We start from the raw sequence: 20,373 nt of genomic DNA on the forward strand, positions 1-20,373 counted from the left end.
TCTAATAGAGCAGTCGCAGTAGCTATTAAAGTAGTGTGTAGCAAGTTATTTAAGATATTTTATGTACTGTCACTAGGCTGTGACCTTTTTTTATTTTTTTTGGTCTCACCTTACCAAACCAGACGATGTAGTGCAAACTTTTGCGTATCTCATGTCAGTGTATATCTCCACCTTCTAAACTGGAAACCCCCTTTATAAATTCCTAGATCCGCCACTGAGTGGTACTGTAGTAGTGGGGTGCATGCACCCCACTTACGCATGCTGGGTAGGGGAATCCCCACAAATAAGGTGGGGCAAGTGTGCTTTGTAACTGGGTGAGCACCTTTGCATTGTTACAAATGTTGAGGTATTGACAATTGGCGTGTTGGCAAGTTATTAGGTTGGTCAAATCACAGCAGATTTGCACGAGTGATTGTGGTGGGAAGGTAGGATGGACTGCTAGGGGGCAGGTTGGAAGTTTAAAGTTGCATTGCACTAATAATTGGGTTTAATTATCGGTAAAAGCCGATATTAGCTAATTTTACAAGTAGCAGTATCAGTTACAAAGTGGAGATATTTCGTTGATTAACTAAAACCCACAATCAATCATTGATGACGGAAATGAACAGGTGAAAGTAAAGCTGTGAAATGCAGCATACAACACTTAACTGTTTATAACTATGTAGGCTTTTTTTTTGCAAGTATGGCTGCCAGGCTATAGTAGGCTGTGGATATTTATTGACACCCCATGTAATGAGTCAATCACTTTTCGCAAATGGTCTCGAATCCCACCAGAAACACTGTTTGATAAGCTGGCTTAGCTATTTTATAACCACTTGGCTTTTTTTCCATGAAGGGGTTAATGGCAATACTTCAACGACATTGTAAAATCGTATGCACACTCAATTAACTACATTGATTACATTATCATTACATTTGCAATTTAATTTAGGTGGTTTCCTGCTCCCCCTTCCTTCTTCTGAAGGACTGAATATCAGCATAACCTTTACAAGAATAGGCAAATATTGATATTGGTAAAATTAATGTGAAAAATGTGTATCGGTGCAACAATAGTTTAAGGAGTATAATGCACTGGTAGCTGAACATTTCTAGCACTCGGGATAGTTTAGCTAGAAGAATGGTGGAGACATACATGTTCCAGGCCACCATCCATGAGGCAAAGGAGTTGATTTTTGGAGTGGGTGGGGATTGGGGCAAGTTGAAGCGCATCACTCTGAGATGATATTTTCCGCATGAAAAACATTTGCATATATGCTGCTGAGTGGTGGGTGTGTCGATTACAGAGGATATGGCATGGGCGAACGAGCTGTTGAATTCTATGTACTACTCCACAAGGATTCCAGTGCGCAAACGTGCCGGTAGTGGAGCTATTAGCGGAGGAGGATGAGTAGTACCAAGAATGGCTAGTGCAGTTGTAGCTGGTTGAGGCTACCCGAAGATGGCCAGAACAGCGGGACATGGCCTGAAGTGTAAGTTGTTGTTGATTGAGGAGCTTTGGTTGCTAGCTGTAGACTGCAGCTGAGGAAATATATTCGGGTTGACTGCTGGTTGAGAGGTAGGGGTCACTGTTGTTCCAGAAGTAGGAAGCACGAGTTGTGCCAGGGAAGCCTGTGGACTGGGGATAGCAACGGTGACCTGTGACAGGTATTTGGGTGCAACAGGTTTGCAAGCTGTATTGTGACAAAAGTAGGCGCAGTGACTCGTTGCTCATTGTAGCCGCGGCGTCACTGTGACTGGCGGTTGCGTTGATATATTGAGATGACACTGTGGGAGTCGCATAGGAAGCCTGACCAGTGACAGGTGGAGTTTCGTCAGCGTGTATGTGTTGTTGCGTCAGCCTGTAGTTTCAAAGAGTCATGGAGTTCATCCTCGGAATGACGCAGGTTTCTGGACTTCCGCTCCGCCAAGGGATCCAAGCTACGACAGCCAATCCGGCAGAGCGAAGGACCGCCCGAGAGCCAGGTCCAGAACCTCGACGAGTCCCTCCGCACGATCAGTGGTTGTCTGAGCAACCCCTCACAGCACTATCGGGACGCGTTGCTAGCTATCGCTACCGCTATTGAAAACAAGCCCGCTTGAGCCGGTAAACCCACTATTTTACGTCACGCGTTCAGTTGATAGTTGAATAATGCAATAGCTATATTTAAATTAAGACAGTTACACACATGCAGTGTGACTTAGCTGGTTTTGTAGCAGAGCAGCTAGGAGGTTGCAAGCTGGTGGTGAGGGATTCCACTGGCGTAGCCTAGCGATCTCACTCAAGCAGCTTATGACTTCTCTAGCAGCAGCAGCTCAGAATTACCGACAACGGTTTATCCTGTTAAACTTCTCTTATACCTCCAACTTCTTTAGTTCGACCTCTAATTGCTGAGAAACTAAAACCGGGCACCAAATGCACAGATGACACAATTAGACAATTGTGGCAGATACAACTCAGTTCCACTACTATAAAGGAATGTGGAATTTAATTATGATATGCACTTATGCAACCAGATGACAGATGGTGCTAAAAGTTGATTTCTGCTCCTGACCCACCACTCCAGGAAGCTAGCCTGTTAACTTTTGTTTGTTGCTGAGGCAACAAACTACATTTTGTGATTTCATTGAACAATCAGGATAGCACATATTTTATAAACACAATAATCACTTTAGCTGTAGTGCATTTGCATATAATTATCATTATGGGTGTGGGAGTGCAATAAAAAGAAGCTTAAGGTAGTATCAAGTAAATGCACATTGAAAGGCTTGCTTACCAATTTAGTCAGTAGACAAAACATTTAGCAGCTAAGAAGTTCCACTTTACAACATGCCAGAAGTAACTTTCAACTATCAGGAACCACTCATTGGAGTAAACTAACTATGTACATATAGACACTGCAGTTCATTTCGAATCCTGGGGTTAGAGGGATTTTTTTTCCTATTAACTTGGACCTCTTTCTGTTACACCTTATTAGCTATAAGTCATAAGCCTAAGTCCTTGTGATTAGGTTAGGTAATCCTAAGGCTGCAGCACAAGCTGCTGTCAGATATTCAGTGCTAGTCACTGTAAAGTGTTAATAATAATTTATTTTTTTAAATAGTATACATTGTACCTTTGTATTCCTATTTGGGTTCTTTGCTTATACTTCATATAATTATGCACACATGTAGGCATTAGATTGCTTATAACTGACAAACTGCTCATAAAATAATGGTAGAAGGCATGCGTCTTCTACCAACCATCATCAGTCAAAAGTATATAGATACTGTATAACAGTTGCAACTCACCAAGAAAAATGTGGTGGCATTGCTAATTCTTTAGCATGAGAATAGGAAGTTATATTCTTTCATTTAAATGTACGCCTATTATAGTTGGAAAGAGTTATAATTTATCAAGCTATCCATATAATTATTTGTTGAGAGGAGTTTCATCAAATTTGAATTGGAAAATACTGTAAAGCTCAAGTGTGACTGGATCTGCAAAAAGGGGTCTTATAGCGTTTCCGATTGGCTTCACATACATAGCTTCACTTGTGAAAATGGTTGTACTCTGAAATTTAATCACATTATAGCCTTATCATAACACTATTACTTGATGTAGTATGAAGGTGATAAGTTGAATACATGAGGAGTTACGAATAGTTAAACTTGGGAATTTGGAAAAGCTATAAGACCACTTTTCACAGATCCGGTCACAAATATTGGCTGTGGATTTCCTTATAGCAATAGCTTTTATGTTATAGGCATACATTCCAAACACCCCGAAACACTCCACAATATTCAAATCCCATTATTTTCCAATGATAGCAGTACAGTAAAGCAAGAAAAATGACAATAGTTTCTTTCACCAGCGAAGTTTGAAATGTAATTACTTTTGTAAAGGAAAATTTTATGGAAATGCATGGCATCAATATGGAGAACTTTTCAACACTTCACAGCATTTATTTGCAGACAGAATAGTCATAAAATACATACAGAAAAATTAAATACAACTTAGAGTAGCTAAACTACAGTATACATGTCAGCTATCAACAAAAAGAAAACAGACAACATTTTTCCTCATCAATTTCAGGATAGGCATAGTTGTAGAAGTGCCAGTAGTATGCACCAAATTGTACAAATGAATCAAAGTTATCTTTTTCAAGTCCAAATTGAAGAGTTGCAACTTTAACAGCTTGTTCTTGCTTGGCACAAAGTAGTAGATCAATGACAAGTTGTTTTGCTGGTGTTTTAGTAGGAATTATTGCAATGGCTGTAGCTACTTTTTTGTCCAGTTCATAATCCAGGTTAAACCCAAACATATCAGTTATAGCACCAGTGGCAGGGTCCTCAACAACATACGTGACTATATAGCCTGGCACTGATGGAAATAGGAAATAGTGTGAGAACTCTTCTTCAGATTGAAAGATTTGCCCAAACTCAAACTGCAATACATACTGGTTGGTGAGAGTGTATGCCTTAGTAACATCTTTGGATGTCATCCTTCGCAATCCAGCTGTTTTGGGAGTGTTGTAGGGTAGAGGAAGACGAAATGGACTAGAGAGCCAATAACAATAAGTAGCTAGAACAGTTACAGGTTTTATAATGAAAGGTTCTTCGCTGACTATTATGCCTTGAGATATTCCATTTACGTTACCTTTCCTCATTATTTCTTTGACTACTGTATTGTGCATTTGTTCGCTGCGCAGAAATTCCCTACCAGTATAACGTAAATGCAAAGCAGTTACAACTTTTCCTCCAATACTAATGCAAATTGGAAAGCTATAAAGTACTGAGGCTAGCTTACCATTTGATTTTAATCTAGTTCCAAATAAAAATTCTGATTTAAATTGAGGATGCAAAGTGTACCACCATAGGTAGTTCTTATGCTTATACTGTCTGATTGTATTATCAATTTCAAGTAGCTTCACCATCTCATCAACATTGTCGTAGGTCAGATTGGCCCATTTTAACTCTTCGTGTAAGATATGTGGTTCCTTTCTCACATGCCTTGTTAATTTTACAATAGGGCCAATCATCCTATCATGTACTTCTTGTCCACGCCATAAAACAGGCAGCTTCAGCCACCACACAACTTTAGGAATTGCTAAGTAAGTGATTGCCTGTGGTGGGAGTTGAGATTTTTTCTTATTCAATGATAGGTATGCCTGATAAACATGATCAACATGAATGTGCCAAATAATTTTCACTGATCCAAGTACAATTCTACAAATTGTACATGTGTCTGAGCCAGTTTGGAAGAGTTCATTCTCCAGGTAAAACCTATGCTTGTGTAATTCACCAATGGTCATTTTCTGGTGGTCCTTATTAAGAATCTCCTGTATTACAACATGACCAGGCTTTTCACGTACTATTACTGGAAAGTATGGTGCTGCTTCCTGAAGAGTCATGGAGAAGAATGTTTCTTTGAAATTTTTCAAAGACTGTTGTGCAGCAGGTACCATAGAAGCATTCACCATAGCCTCTAGCATTCTGGTGTCCAAGAAGTTCCAATATGAAGTTTGTGCTAACATTGTGCACAGAGATTGAAATGATAAAGCTGCAGTAACCATAGGAAGGATTTCATGTGACTTAGGAAATCGTTGTGACTTGGCACTCTCAATTGCGGCTCTTTGTATGATTGGAAAATGACGATTTTCTATAGCTGTTGTTACAGCACTTGAGAGTCTTGAGAAAGCTAATTCAATATCTTCATCCTTTGAAAATGTAAGTGGTGAGGCAACAGTTAAAGCTAGAGAATCCTTACAAAATCGTTGCACTGATTGTGAACCTAATTTAAACAAGACAAGCTACATAAGTTGTGTAGAGATCCAGTACATACAAAAGAGTCTGACTTACAAACATATAATGTATTATATATTACTATGTACATGTTATATAATATCTAAACCAAAACAGCCAAGCTGTAAAAAAAGTGTGCGGCCCTCAAAAAGGCTATGGTGAAAAAAGATGTGAAATCCAAGGTGGCGGCCAAGAAATGGCTGTGATGGTAGGTTAATGGTAAAAATTTTAATAACGACAATTCAAGTGAATTTTTGTGCTACTTGGTCTTGGCAAAAAAATTCACCTAAATTGCCGTTATTAAAATTTTTACCATTAACCTACCATCACAGCCATTTCTTGGCCGCCACCTTGGATTTCACATCTTTTTTCACCATAGCCTTTTTGAGGGCTGCACACTTTTTTTACAGCTTGGCTGTTTTGGTTTAGATTTCATTTCTTTTTGTATTTGCATACCCCAAAGCCGGCCTTTGGGACTTTATAATACATATATTTATCATAGAACTCTTCATGGTGGTTTCTTTGTAACTGAACACTCTACAAGGGGACTTCTTGCTGCTCTCTCTGCAGGGTGAATGTTTGTAGCTGAACAATCTACAAGGTAACTTCTTCTAGCTGATCTATCTACAGGGTGATTTATTTGTAGCTGAACTATCTACAAGGTAACTTCTTTTAGCTGATCTCTCTACAGGGTGATTTGTTTGTACCTGAATTCTGTGCAGGAGATTTGTTTGCAGCTGAGTTCTTTACAGAATGGTTTCTTTGTATCTGAACTCTCTACAAGGTAACTTCTTATAACTGATCTTTCTACAGGGCAATTTGTTTGTGGCTGAATTTTCTACTGGGTGATTTCTTTGCAGCTGAACTCTCTACATGGTGGTTTCTTTGTAACTGAACTCTCTACAAGGTAATTTCTTCTAGCTGATCTCTCTACAGGGAGATTTGTTTGTAGCTGAACTCTCTACAGGTAATTTGTTTGCAGCTGAACTCTCTACATGATGGTTTCTTATAGCTGAACTCTCCACAAGGTAACTTCTTCTAGCTGAACTTTCTAAAGGGTGATTTGTTTGTAGCTGAACTCTCTACAAGGAAACTTATTCTGGCTGATCTCTCTACAGGGAGATTTGTTTGTAGCTGAACTCTCTACAGGTGATTTCTTTGCAGCTGAACTCTCTACATGATGGTTCTTTGTAGCTGAACTCTCTACAAGGTGACTTCTTCTAGCTGATCTTTCTACAGGGTGATTTGTTTGTAGCTGATCTCTCTACAGGGAGATTTGTTTGCAGCTGAACTCTCTACATGATGGTTTCTTTGTAACTGAACTAGGTGACTCCTTCTAGCTGATCTTTCTACAGGGTGATTTGTTTGTAATTGAACTCTCTACAGGTGATTTTTTTGTAGCTGATTTCTCTACATGATGGTTTCTTTGTAGCTGAACTATCTACAAGGAATCATTTTGTTAACAATTTTGACAGTAATAACCTATGTACTTTTTATTTCCGTTGCCCCTGTTCCAAATGTTTAAACATTCCAGCTCCTACAAACTATTTTATTCTTTAACTTGTACTCTTTATAGCTACCCCTTGTAATTGTTATTTGTAGTTATATAGCTTATTGTAATTTGTAAGTAATTAATTATGGCTACCAGTGCAAGACACTGGTAGACCTTCAGTTCTGTAATTTAATTGTTATAAGCTCTTAAATATTGTTTAATTTTGTTTATTGATCTGTACAGTTCTGTAAAGTATTAATAATAATAATAATAATAAAAAATAATAATAATAACAAGGTAGCTTCTTCTATTGATCTCTCTACAGGGCGATTTGTTTGTAGTTGAACTCTCTACATGGTAGTTTCTTTGCAGCTGAACTCTACAAGGTGATTTCTTCTAGTTGAACTATCTCTTTCCATAGTTGCATAAACTCCCTACAAGGTAACTTCTTCTAGCTGATCTCTCTACAGGGTGAATTGTTTGTAGCTGATCACTCTACAGGGTGAATTGTTTGTAGCTGATCTCTATACAGGTTACCTGTTTCTAGCTGATCTCTTGAATTCTCTTCAGGGTGACTGTTCTATTAGGATGACTGCTCTATTAGAGTATCTCGATCTCGCACTTGCTGCACCAAGTTGGATTTCGTGTTATAACTCCGTGGCTTTAAGTCTGATTCTTCTACACCATTGAAGAGCCTTTCTAAGATGATTACTCCATCTATACAGCGATTTTCAAAGCATTACCCCAAGCGGTTTATCTGGTAGGCGTGGCAAGTAATAGTTTTTTATTAGCTAATCTCGATTGCGTAATTGTTACACACTGTTGGTTTTTTCGTTGTATCTTCCTGGTTTTTAGCTCGATTTCTTTCAAACCACAAAAGGTCTGAGGTTCAATAGTTAACCTATTCACCCACCGATTTTCAGCTTCTTCCCATACGCGGTTTACCCTGTAGGCGTGACAACATATTGGTGTTATTTTTCGTGAATAATCGCTCATAACTCTTTGCCTGTGTATCGTATTCCAACCAAAGTTGGTACAGAGATGCGTCTTTATATCCCCCTTCTGTGTGCCAAATTTCAAGGCGATCGGATATGGCGTTCGCGTTTTATAGCAGTTTTTGTAAGTGTGCGAAAAGAGGAAGAAAAATAAGAAGAAAAAAAACGAAGAAACTAAGCCAATTTTTGAAGTCGCATATCTCGGGAACGCTTGAAGCGATTTCTCTCAAATTTGGAATGTGGAGTACTGAAGGTGGAGGGAATGTCCACAGCAAAAATCGTCTTGTTTCATCAAGGCAGCACAGAGCTACGGAGGTGCGAAAATTGCGTTTTCTTCCTTCCTATCAATATACTCACGGGTGTTGCGCGCCGGCTTCTTGGGCCGCACGACACACTACCGTGTGTCTTGACATTACTACCTAATATAATAATTTGAAAATGAAGTAGGGACCTAAGTGATAAAAAGTAATGAAACAAGAGATGAATGATAGTATTACAGCATGGGTGCATGGGAAATGCCTATATACATTGGAATAATGCAATTATTTTGTTCGTTGTCAAAGTAGGTATTTTACCACTGAGCCATGCTGTAATACCATCATTCATCTCTTGCTTTACTGCTCAGATACCTACTTCATTTTCAAATAATTTTTTTAAATGTACTAGTTTGTTTAGTTTTTGCAGCTATATAGCTACACACATGACTAATCTGTTAGAGTGTCTGCTGTATTAGAGTATATCAAGTCATCCAAGGGGCGCAGTCACTTTTCCTTATTTACTGAGGTTTTCACCAGTTTTCAAATCTGCATGACGCCATGCATGAGAGCAGACCGGAGACCGGTTAGCATAATGGCAAAAGGCTGTGTGTGCAATCACGCTAACTGCTACGTACTCATGCACAGCATCACGCAGATTCGAACGCTGGTGAAAACCTCAGTAACCTTGCTATTATCAAGACACATGGTAGTGTATCATGCAGCCAAGAAAACCAGCGCACCACACCTTGAGTATATTGACAGGAAGAAAGAAAACAGCTTTTTCACGCGTGCATAGCTCGATGGCCCCTTCTCCAAAGCACACCATTTTTGCATTATACCTGTCTGCCACGCCACACAGCAAATTTGATTAAATTTGCAACAGCCATTTGCCAGATATGGGTGTTCAAAGTTTCATTTTAATTTCTTCTTATTCCTTACGGGGGGGGGGGGGGGGGGGGGGGGCTATAGGGTTTTGATTTCTTTATGCAACACTTTCCAAAAATCGCTATAAAACGCAAACGTGTAACTTGATTGCCTCGATCTTTGGCACAAATGAAGAGCGTGTAACGGTGGATTCATGTACCAATTTTGCGAGGAATATCCAAGGAGTTATGAGCATTTATTAATGTAAAAAAAATCTAACTTCTGTCATGGCTACAACGTAAATGGAGTATAGGAATAACTTGAAAATTGGTGTGTAGATAGGCTGATCATCGTAGCAGTGCCTTTTGATAGTTTGGATAGTAATAGATCTAGAGTTACAGTGACAAAGTTATAAAGCAAAAACCAAACAAATGTAAAATTGCGGGATAGAGATACTGTAATAGAGTGGTCACCACAGGGTAAAAAAGGTGTACAAAAAATGGCAGAAAAAAAACCTTACCAGAGTTCGAACCAGGGACCTCCTTACCTAACACCTGCATCCTTAACCACTGCATCACTGCTACTTTGGCTGATCACCTCATTTAATTTCAGCTTTACGAAAGAAATTTCTAGTTGAAATCTACTTATAATTAAATGTTTGTAATTTCATAGATCTACCAATGGAAGTACTAGATTGTTCTAGAGCATTCTATGTATGTTCTATTAGAAGTCCTCAAAAAATGTGCACTCTATTAGAGTATTACAATAATATTATGAAGTATTGAATTAAATCATGCAATGAAATACATTTATAAGTATGTCTGCAATAATCATCATTGTATCTGCTTACAAAAGAAGAAATGTGAGTAAACACAAACCTCAAAGTCAGCCATAGGCTGGTTTTGGAGCCTTATAAAGTACAAAAAGAAGCGAAATCCAAACAAAAACAGCCAAGCTGTGAAAAATTCATGCAACCTTAAAAAATCCTGGGTGAAAAAAGTATCAAAATCAAAGGTGGCGGCCAAGAAAAGGCTGCAATGATGTTAATGCTAAAAGATTTTAATAATGCAGCTTTTTAGCATTAACATCATTGCAGCCATTTCTTGGCCCCCACCTTTGATTTCACAACCTTTTCACCCAGGCTTTTTAAGGTCGCACCATTTTTCACAGCTTGGCTGTTTTTGTGTGGATTATAAATACAGCTAGACCAGTAAGCGGTTGAGGTCATCATGTTCAAGTAAAGAGGTGACTGTGGTCTTTATGCTTGATCATTACTAGTCAAATTAAGATTCTACAGTAAATGGGCAGGGTTTCAAACCTATCATGCAGTTACAGGTATCTACCAGGCATCCAGTACTTTTCACAGTAGCGTAAGTAATTTAAATAATTTTAGTGGTATCTAATATGCTACTCAAGCAAAGTGTTAATGTGGAAATTAATGCCTCAATATGGTTCATTGCATAAAGAGGACGGTGACCAGCCTGAAGATAAAAGGAAAGACAAGGAGCAGGGGGCACACACTTGTTAGAACCACATGCCACTGGTGAGTTTGTTATTGTGATGTAAAATAGTGGTTGTGGGTTGCTTGATTTGGCCTACAACCTTGTGACTGTGGTCAGGCAGGCAAGTAGGCTGGCTAGCTGGTAGAACAAAATTTGTGAGTTTAAGCAATTGTCTTGTTTTTATTTAATTCTGCATCCAGCCTTCTGTAAGTGTTCTCATATTTTTATACTGTATCACTGATGTTAGATGGACCAATATTCCATAAATGTGATTTTTGTCATGTAAGATGTCTCTAGGATGATTTTTAAAATTGACATTAAAACTTTTAGGTGGCATGCATCATTGTAAGGTCAATCCCTACTTAAACAGTACTACTGTACTGTATGATACAGTAAGTCTGAGTTTACACCAGATACGTATGTATGATGATACATATAATGTATACACAAAAATACTGACATACATATACACAACCACACCCACATACACACACATACAGACCTAATCACCTTATAAGGTGATACCACAGACACACACACATGCACACAGACACACACACACACACACACATACAAACATGCATATGGTTTGACCATGCCCACAATACAGATAATGAAAAAATTACCCACTGTGTGCTACTGCCAGTGAAATTTCTTTAGTAGTAAGTGGATGCTTACCCATCCAGGGTAAAGCCCATGTATCTACAGTTTAGTTGAAGATGAAAACACTCTAGAAAACAGATAGGTGCTAAAAGGAATTTCCATGATATTATTGGACTTATCCGTTCAATCTGGCATAATTAGCTACAATGTTAAACAGTACCTCCCATAATCAGATTGCTTTAGGCGTGCATATAAAAACATATGAAGTGGTTGACTCGTGTAGTAGAGTGGCATAGCACCAAAAAAATGAGCATTTCGTGCACTTTGTGATACAATTATGAAACTTTCCACACAAATTGTGCTCCTCGTGACATAAGTTTTTTATATAGAGCCATCACGGAATTGACCTTTGGTGACCTTTTCAGCCATTTTTTTCATAGAAAATTAATCATTATTGTCTTTATCTCCCTGAGGCATTATTTTACACTCTAAAACATGGTATCAAATTAAAGGTGTCGATCTAAGAACTATATTGACTTTTGTTTGAAGTTAGTAACTCATTCTACTACAAAGTTATGATCATTATTATAAGTCATAAAATTCTTTGCCCTTGGGGTGTAAATTACTAATGGGCAAATAATTCATAGGATTTCATGGCTAATATAAATGTGACTGGATTTTGGAAAAACGATCCGAATCGCACATTAGAAGTTTCGAGATAAACGGTTTTAAAGAATTCAAGCCAGCATAACTCTCCAAGGATAGCAAGTATGCGTATAAAATTTAAACTAAGGATGCGTCAATCTGTTACCTTTCAGACCACTTCCAGTACTTGTAGCTGCTTGTAGAGTTTCCCGACAAATAAGATAGAAATCTGAGCTGTTGGAAGAGCGAAGTAGTATCACGAGTGCTCACAAAGGGGTGGGGGTGGGGGTGGCGGGGTGGGAAAGGGTTAGACCTCAAAATGGAGGCAGACCACGATTGGAGTCCTGAGATGAGATTACAAGGCTGTGCTGGCACCTTAGTGGGCTGATATGTAGCAAAATCCACAGGAAAAATATCTGGCCTACATTATCAGGCTGTCCACCAGTAAATCACTGTGTCTTACCAAGCCAGGTCCTTCACAAGGCCTAAAACCGCCATTTGAGCTCTACGCACACCCCAGAAAAGACGTCTGTTGAAACCGGCCTCGAGTAGTTTGAGTGGTGCCAAAACTACTGGTACGATAGTGTAGCTATCCACTGGTGATGTTGGTTTGATTTTGTCTGATGTGCGATTTGGATTGGTTTTGTAAAATCTGGTCACAAATGATCATAACTTTGGAATGCAATTATCTATTGAAAAGCCGAGTAGGTTGTTTTAGCAGCACCTTTAATTTGAAACTGTGCAAAATGATACCTCAGGGAGATAAAGACAAAAATGATGAATTATCAATACAAAAATGGCTGTAAAGGTCACTATAGGTCAAGTATGCAATGACCCTATATCAAAAAAATATATGTCACAAGGAGTACAACTTATATGGAAAGTTTCATAATTGCATCAAAAAGTGCACAACTATCGCACTATGCCGCTCTACTAGTGTAGCAAATCAATGAGCAAAAGGGAGATTTGCAATACCTGAGGTCGGGTTTTTAAATAATTTAATAACCTGCTAGCAGGTCTTTTAGTCGATTTTAAAGACCTCGTTATCTCCCAAAGATCACAGCATTTTATGCATACCATTTTCTAAGCTATAATAGTTTTAAAGCTATACATTTCTTTTCAGTAAACTGCTAAACTTTACCTTCAGTGGAAGACACTAACATTTCTTCAATCTTAGATGCTACATCATTTAATTCAATTCCAGGTGCCCTCAGTGTTTTAATTAACTGGCTCCATGTAGCCTCAGGATGCCTGTGTAACCATATCTCCAACATCTCCTCACAAGCCTTACTGGAATTTGTAGCATGATTTGTTTTGATGACATGCAAATCCTTCACATTTTCTTCATCTAATAGCTCCAACCCAACATCATACCATTTTGGAACAATCAATTCTCTTACATGTCTCAAATGTTTATGAGTTGGATGATCAGCACCTAAGATACGACATGTAATGGTAGCAAGAGTAAACAATTTATTCTTGATGGTAGTGAAGTAACTTTTCTACTAGGACAAATGACACAAATCTTGAAAAGGGGTTACAGAGAAGTGAATAATTTACTTGTTTTGCACTTCAATTTATGTAGCCAATTGTACTTTTCATGTATATACTTAACAAGTAATTTCTTGCGCATTAAAAGGTACTGCACCTTACAATACTAGGCATATCTATCTGTAAAACTGTTATAATTATTGGTAGCATTTGTGATCTTAATTATAATATTATTATGATGAACTTCAATGCATGGACAACACAATATTCCTGGTTGAACACTAAAAAGGGGAACTGTACATATGTACGTATGCTATGCATCAATCCCAGACTCTTTGAAGTGGTAGTAAATTTGGCTTATATTAAACATTCAATAATGGAAGCTTTCAGAGTTGAAACTAATCTCCACAAAGTATTACTCTACACCAATTTGTATGGTTTACTGAACAAAATAGGGTCTGTGGCTTCGATTATATCTGTGACATTGGGGTGGTAGAACCAGGTAGGCAGGGTATTTTGAATGCTGTCAATCAAAAATGTCCTAATAGAGTAGTCGGTGATCGTTCTTTTGGAGTATTTCTTAGTAATTTTGCTTAGTGTTCCCAGGTTCTATCTCAGAAAACCATACTTTGCAGACACCTCTAGCCATGGGGTAGGTAAAAACAGTGAACCAGGGGACCAAGGACCCCGGGGACCCATGGAAATCCAACTCTGCTTGGAATTTTATACACTTCACAGTATTCTATACTTGTACTAGGTACCTCTGCAAGTAGTCTTGCATGGCCAATCCACTTTCCCCCCCTTGCGGCATCTCGCACGATGTTTACACCAATTAGAAATTATAAGCGCCACTGAAAAAGTGTCTGAAGCTGACTGCATTTATAGGCCACTGCTTGCTGCACAGTAAGCATACTAGTCTATTATGCCTCCTAGCTACTAGAGTAGTTTAGGAACATTGTGCAAATGCATCATGATGTTTGAAGAGCTGCTGGAACTTGCTTAGCTTGGCTTAGCTAGTACTTGCTCACCTGCTGCACAATGAGCATGCTAGTCTATTATGTCACCTAGCTACTAAAGTTTAGAAACATTGTGCAAACAAATATTCTGGGGAAATAGCGAGTGATTAATGCAGTCAGTTTCAGACACTTTTTCAGAGGTGCTCGTAATTTCTAATTAGTTTAAACATCGTACGAGACACCAGCAAAGGCGGAAAAGTGGATTGACCATGCAAGACTACTTGCAGAGGTCAAGTATAGAATACTGTGAAGTGTATAAAATTCCAAGAAGAGTAGGATTTCCACAGGTCCCCTGGTCCCAGGTCCTTAGTCCCCAGGTCCACTGTTTTTACCTACCCCTAGCCATGACCATCACAGAACTTCATCACACATTTGCCTACCTAAATTCTACATGCTTCCCTATGCCTGTGACAATGAGATGAATCTTAAGAATGATTATGATGAGTACACATAGCAGAGGAGACAATGTCAAAGGCACAATAAAGATAATTTTTTTGGTGCCAACAAGTCTGGCTCTATGCAATTTATCTCTTAAAGAGGAATGTTACTATAATGTGGCAAAATGGGTCAAATGTTTTAGTTTTGCATATACAGCCTCAATACACCTGGTATAGAGAAGTTCTACTATACATAAACAGCTAAGTTTGCCCACATGAGTCATGAGCATAAGAATGTGTAAAAGTTCTTACCTAGTGTTTAGTACACCTTATGTACTGTATGTAGCAGAACACTTACATTCATAGCATAAGATGGGGTTGCTTTGTGATATATAGTATAAGCGACCTACAGTTTGCTAGATGTATGCACATCAATATAGATTGTGATATACGATACCAACAGAAAAAGGTTGGGCATGTACATAGGTCATTATAGAGAAGACAACCTAAATAAGGGCTCTCAGTACCACTGTGTCTTTCACAGTGAAAGAAATACATTTAGATATCATCTGGGTAACTATTCAAGGATGACCTTGCTTCTATAGCCTTATGGTCATGGTACCATAACATTCCCAGTGGCTAGCATACATCTATAGAAATCCACTCGTGATCGTGAAAAGCAGACAAAGTAAATCAGTAGCATAGCTGTGGTGTGTATTGATGTGGCTATCCATTTTTAATAATGAAAAGTAAAGTTCAACAGTGTGTGTATAGATCAATGATTTTCAAAAATTTGGTCATGCACATAGCTAATAATAGCACTTAGGATAAAGATGCTGCATATGTGTATGGACCAATGTGTGGGCACAAACTACACACTATCACATAACAAGTCTTATCTCAGTACTGCGATGGAATATTTTCATTCTGTCACTTGTGCCATACAGCCAACTAAATATTTAATAAGTGCTGGAAATTACATGGCCATATGAAAGCCACATAAAAGGTTAAGTCATGAAAGTTTGAAAAAGTAGGCAAATTTTGCATACCCACATACCCTATTTTTGTAGGCCTGGTTACATATATAATTCGTATAACTATAGTAAACTGTTAGTTGCTGTAAGTTGTAACTGTAATTCATACATTATATAAAAGTTGATTAATTAATTAATGGACAGTCAAGGAAATCGACACTAAAAGTTGGTAGACCAAAGGTGTTAATTGACTGATGTAGCTAGGAATAATTGGTTTTCATATCAAAAATGCAATTGGGAGCTGTCAAACAAAATAAAATTCCTAGAGATTTTTTAAAAAAGCAGTGTATCCCATGTGCATAACCCTCAACATAACTTGCCTGTTTTTCCATTATTTTATAACACAGATTTGCTGACCTTATTCCTCAGCAACCTATACTATTAACAAAGCTCCTTTCTAATGCCACATGAATCATTTTCCATGGTGACAGTAATTAGCCATTGATGATGCCAGCTGTACACTAGTCTATTGAGAAAATCGCTTTTAATTTACCACTATTGTAGAAGTGTCATTTTCCGGAAATTATCACAGGAAATTACTCTATGTTTAACATCAATATACTGTATTCACTGATGTGTCAGTAACAGTAATCTTCCTGAACTAATAAGACAAAATTTCTAATGAAGCATTAAAATTTTAGGTTGTTGCTATTGTTCCGGCAGTCACATGAATAAAAATAAAACTTAGACAAAAAAAGGTTTTCAAATGAAAAAAAAAGAATAACAAAATATCTTGAGCTGGAATCAAACCCGGGACCTCCAGTGCTTGAGCCCAGCATCTTAACCATTGTGCTACGTGGCTCCCAGCTACACAACTTGTTTAGTTTCTACCTTGTATATCTCCGAGTGGAGTAACTTCTATATAATATATTGAAGCTGAAGGAGAAACCAAAGCTGAACCCGACCCTACCCCTAACAGTAAAGCTACTTTTCGTGTCCCCTAAAGTTGAATGCTCGTAGCAGCCTACTAGATACATTCCCTAAAGTCGAATACTCAGGGCAACCTACTATATAGATACGTGCCCTAAAGTTGAATACTCTGGGCATAGCATACAACTAATGTGCTTGATAGTGAGAAATCTAGTGGACTGCCGGAACAATAGCCCTGACAAAATATTTCTGGCTGCAGGAACAACTTCGAAAATTTTATGCTTTCTTGTAGGCAGCTATATACAACATGTACTGGATATAGTCAGTGTTGGGAGTAACGTGTTACAAAAGTAACGCATTACGTAATAGTATTACTTTGTGGTAACTAAGTAATATAATGAAATACGCTATAAAAACAGGTAGTATAACTCAAGTTACTTTACTTGCAAATGTAACGCATTGCCTAAGTAATATAGTTACTGTAACGAGTCTAATATTACGTAATATTATTACTACAAGTAACGAAGTTACTAATCTCGTTAGTGATCCACTGAGTAACGCCTAGCCACAACGAAGTAATAAAACCTACTGAATGAAGCTTATTCACCAGCTTCTTACTTATAACCGAGATCTGCACATTGTCCAACAACGCAATCATGTCATGTGATAAGGTGGTAATTTCACACATGACAGCTTAAGGCTGTGGACACAAAGTAATAATATAATATGTAATATTATTATAGTTACTTTATTTTATGGGTAATATGTAACTGTAACTAAATAGTTCAGTTGTAAGTAATATGTAATATGTAACTAGTTACTTTTACAAAGTAACTTGCCCAACACTAGATATAGTCTTAGGCATTCCAGCATCCGAGATTTTTTAATAAAAAAATTCTCCGTATATTCCCCAATAGAACCCTGGCACAAAATAACAACTCGTGTTTAACTTGGGATTGCTCCGTCGTCTGAGCTCCAATGAGGATGAAAATCGCTGTGGGGTTTGTCCACATGCTGATCATCATGAAAATCTTAGTTTTATCGTGAGCGCTACATATATGTAAGTTTTGTGTTGTTTTGTAATCTTTTCAAGCCATGCAATGTATGTAGAATACTTCAAAACTTTTAAAAACGTACTGTTGGGTAGAAGGCAGTCACTGGTGCTTACTTTAAAGTGCGTAGTTACTTCACTAGGGTTAGCGATTTTCAGCTCCAGAGCAATTTTCTGATGGCTGTGTCATCAGCTCAAAAGTATAACTTGAACCACTTCAAAGTCGGCATAACAATGCCATAATTGAAACCACAACTCCACCTTAGGTATTGTTGCATCATTGTGGCACCTCCACTGTAGTTGTTTGCCTTTATAAGTTGTTAACTTGATGTTTTTACTTATACTTGAGATAGCCACTTACCTATGTGTATACACCATTGCATTGAGAAGTGTGCAGTGGGTGAAACATATTTGCTCACCACAAAGCATACAAAGATCGCTGAGATCCAATACGATCTGAAGTTACTCTCATTACATGTACAAACTTGCAGCTAATGCACTTTCAAGATAATCTAGATTGCTCAATGGCTTCCTGATTCAATTGTGCCATTTTCCCCTTTTAAATGTATGGGGAGCCCTGGTGAAAATTGTACCTTTTTTCAGTTGTTAAGCACTATGCATGCCAAAGTAGCTAATTTCAACCCAACAAACTATATATTTCTGAGATCGGCAATCAATACTCTATCTATTGAGCATATAAAAAGCACATTTATCCAATATTTAAAAATCGGGCTGGAATGCCTAATAGTCTATATGAAAAGCCATTAAAACTATTTGGCTGTTGGCACATATTGCCAACAAATAACTAATAGTGGTGTTTTCACCTAAATGTTATTATTCTACTTCTATTATACCTTGGTGTACAATACTCCCCTCCTCTCAGAACCCTGAAAGATCTGTTAATAGTTTATATACATTTGCACCAATACCACCAGTAGTCAAGTTTGAAGGTTTCAAAACAAAATGTGCACTCACTTCTTTGAGGTATTCTCACAGTTTGGCTGTTTTTCGTTGTCATTTGTGCCGTTCGCTGTCGGTAATCACGAGTCACGCCCCTTTTATCTCACGTGATACTTAAATTTTGGTCACAGTACAGTCGACTTCCCGTTGGTCGACTAGGAAAATAAAGCGCCAAAAGTTACGTGTTTAAAAGTAGCCAATGAAATGAAATCAGTAGTCTTCAGTTCAAAGTAGCGCCGTTTGCCTGGCATGAAATTTCATTGGTTATTTCTATTCACGTGCCATTGCATTTGGTATACGTGGATGGATAGCCAACCTGAATAGACTATACTAGTGGTGCCTTGCACGTGCAGGGGTCGTGTGATAGTCCCGTGTGGCTTGACCACTATTTTCTTTGGGGTGGCGCTTATCGATAAGAGATTATAAGGGTGCTTATAATATCCAATCAGTAAGCGCCACTCCGAAGAAATAGTGATCTGGCCACACGAGACTATTTCCAACTCTGAGTTCACCATGTACCTAGAAAAGATAGCATAAGTAGGGTGATGGGCTACAGTAAGATAGCTTAGGCCACTCCAAATAAATTCTCTGTTTCCCGTCCACCGCCCGCATCTGGTTACTGCCAGCTCTAAATATTCCATTATTCCGTATTCTTCCATTATTTTCCGGTTATTCTTGCATACTGATAAGCTCAGTAAAAGCTATCTTGAAACAGTGTCAGCAGTGCTATCAAGTCAGCACAAACTTCACGTTTGTGTTATTTTTGTAACTTACAAAGGAAGGAACAAGCTTAAGCATGCTTTTATGCAGTCTTTTTGGCAGTGCCAGGAAAATAATGGCTTGAATAGCTAGCCAATCGTATAATGAAATAATGGAAATGGACCGCCCGCCCGCATGCAAATATGCCTGAGTCCAGGACGGGAAACAGAGAATTTATTTGGAGTGGCCTTAAGTAGGGTGATGGGCTACAGTGGAGTGCTTTAGTTTGTCAAATCTCATAGCCTAGCTATCAACTGCCAAGAACTTGTTTTTGATTATAGCTACTAGTTAAATTGATACACACTATAGTACGTTCACGTTGAGCTGAATCCTCAAAAACATTTAATAACTCATGGATGCAATTATACATGATCTTGAAATTTGGCTCATTTGTAGTACTGCTTGATCCGCTAAAAATATTTCGAAATCTTTTTGTTCAAATAGTTGAGATACTATTTACGGCCAATCAAAATTTTCACAATACATTTCCTATGGGGAAGCCATATAAGTACAGTGTCCATTACAGCCCTTTCCCGAACTTGTAATGGAGCCAAACCGTACGTGTCTGTTGTTGACACCTTGGTTGTTACCAATAATCATCTAGTTGGCTGAAATGTTAACTCTGTTGAGAAAAAATCCACTTTTAATTTTTAGCTGTTTTTCAGGATTCAGCTCAATGTGAACATACTATAGTGCT

General features: G+C 38.2%; 1 protein-coding gene across 2 annotated transcripts; it reads right to left on the reverse strand.

Moving 5' to 3' along the window:
• Positions 1–3,886: 3,886 nt before the first annotated feature.
• On the reverse strand, positions 3,887–19,018 carry LOC136252815 (glycylpeptide N-tetradecanoyltransferase-like). 2 transcript variants are annotated; one of them, XM_066045389.1, is made up of 4 exons: positions 18,933–18,989; positions 13,519–13,553; positions 13,260–13,466; positions 3,887–5,749 (listed from the first exon to the last, which is right to left on the reverse strand). In XM_066045389.1, exons 3-4 carry the CDS (start codon positions 13,390–13,392, stop codon positions 4,008–4,010), a joined length of 1,875 nt encoding a protein of 624 aa, XP_065901461.1. In that variant the 5' UTR covers positions 13,393–13,466; positions 13,519–13,553; positions 18,933–18,989; the 3' UTR covers positions 3,887–4,007. The 2 variants fall into 2 exon arrangements, with proteins under 2 accessions (XP_065901461.1, XP_065901460.1); XM_066045388.1 differs by having other exon boundaries at positions 13,260–13,553; positions 18,933–19,018.
• Between the last annotated feature and the right edge of the window lie 1,355 nt (positions 19,019–20,373).

The sequence above is a fragment of the Dysidea avara genome, chromosome 4 (genome assembly GCF_963678975.1).
Source record: "Dysidea avara chromosome 4, odDysAvar1.4, whole genome shotgun sequence".
NCBI classification, from domain to species: Eukaryota; Metazoa; Porifera; class Demospongiae; order Dictyoceratida; family Dysideidae; genus Dysidea; species Dysidea avara.